This window comes from Buceros rhinoceros, unplaced genomic scaffold, assembly GCF_000710305.1.
Source record: "Buceros rhinoceros silvestris isolate BGI_N320 unplaced genomic scaffold, ASM71030v1 scaffold29396, whole genome shotgun sequence".
Lineage (NCBI taxonomy): Eukaryota > Metazoa > Chordata > Aves > Bucerotiformes > Bucerotidae > Buceros > Buceros rhinoceros.
Window position 1 is genome coordinate 1 of NW_010419754.1, and position 1,410 is coordinate 1,410.

Sequence of the window (1,410 nt, forward strand, 5' to 3'; positions counted from 1 at the left end):
GTGGAGATGGACTGCCACCCCCTGCGTGTGCGGGGGGAGAGGGACTGCCACCCCCGGGGTCCGTGAGGGGAGAGGACTGTCTGTCCCGGGGTGCCATGAGGGGAGAGACCTTCTCTGGGCTGCGGGGGGAGGACTGGCCTCTCAGTGCTCTGCCTGTGGCTTTTAATGGGGGGGAGCGTGACCTTGGTTCCTCTAACTGGGTGTTTTGATCCCTGTCCTGAGGAGGAAGCATTTGCCAGGTGGCCCCTCCCCGTGTGCTGGCGTGAGGGGAGAGGACTGTCTGTCCCGGGGTGCCATGAGGGGAGAGACCTTCTCTGGGCTGCGGGGGGAGGACTGGCCTCTCAGTGCTCTGCCTGTGGCTTTTAATGGGGGGGAGCGTGACCTTGGTTCCTCTAACTGGGTGTTTTGATCCCTGTCCTGAGGAGGAAGCATTTGCCAGGTGGCCCCTCCCCGTGTGCTGGAGGAGGCCGAGATGTCCCCGCACCCTGTTCTTCCTCTGACCTTGCACCGTGTGCTGTCCTCCCCCTGCTCCTCCCTGTCCTCCGTAGATCTGGCATGGAAGGAGCGCAGATGCCTTTCAACACTTCCCAGGCTACTGCTAGTGGGAGTGCGCTCGGGTTCTGCGAGTGCTTGGAGGTGCTGGCTTGCTTCCTTCCAGTTCCCACAACAAAAAGAAGCTCAGACAGTCCTGATTCTCCTGGGGTTTGGGGACCTGCAGGCCTGAATGTGAGGGCAAGAGAGGAAACCTCCTGATCCATGATTTGTGCCTGTTCCTGTTCCTGAAGGAGTTACTACGGCTGTGCTCCTTCCGAGCTCTGTCAGCTGGGGAAGAGGCTGTTGTCAGACATACGCCACCTTTCCCCAAGGAGTTAAAATCACAGGCTTTGCTCCTAGAAGATGCTGATGACCCACTGGTTTGTTCTTGCAGGAAAAGACTGTACCAATTCCTGAAAAACTGAATGAATGGGCACCACGGCCTCCCCCGGAGTTCGTCAGAGATGTGATGGGTAACGCTACTGTTCTTCAGATAACTGCAGGGTCAGCTATGCTAGACTTAGAAGAGTGTTTAACAGAGACAGTTTTCTGTGGTTGCTCAGAAAAGAGGTATGAAATGTGCTTCGAGAGTTGCTTTTTCAGGTTTCATTTGGTTCTTGGGTTCCGCTTTCCTGCTGGTTGTCAGGATGCAGAGTGAACTATGTCCTTGGTGCTCCAGCATGTGTAAGGAAATGATAAGGAAATCTGTCCTTTCTGTGGATCCGAGTGCTCTGGGAGTGCAGGAGTTCCCTCCTGTGACTGCTTTGAGCTGAATCTCGGGCAGGGAGAAGCAGAGGCGTGCAGGGGGTATACGTGGTTGGGTAGGGAGCTGGCGGCAAAGAGCCCAACCCAAGAGTCCTGCTTACACTTTTCTTT

At 56.1% G+C, this 1,410-nt stretch overlaps 1 protein-coding gene across 1 annotated transcript in view; it reads left to right on the top strand.

Annotated features, from left to right (window-relative positions):
* Positions 1 to 928: 928 nt before the first annotated feature.
* The window catches only part of PRKRIP1 (PRKR interacting protein 1 (IL11 inducible)), a gene marked incomplete at its 5' end in the record, with an annotated part of 6,515 nt that continues 6,033 nt past the window's right edge, over positions 929 to 1,410 (top strand). Inside the window, one exon of the mRNA XM_010139064.1 lies at positions 929 to 1,007. Within this exon, the coding sequence (XP_010137366.1) occupies positions 929 to 1,007 (79 nt within the window). The remainder of the gene's footprint in view (positions 1,008 to 1,410) is intronic.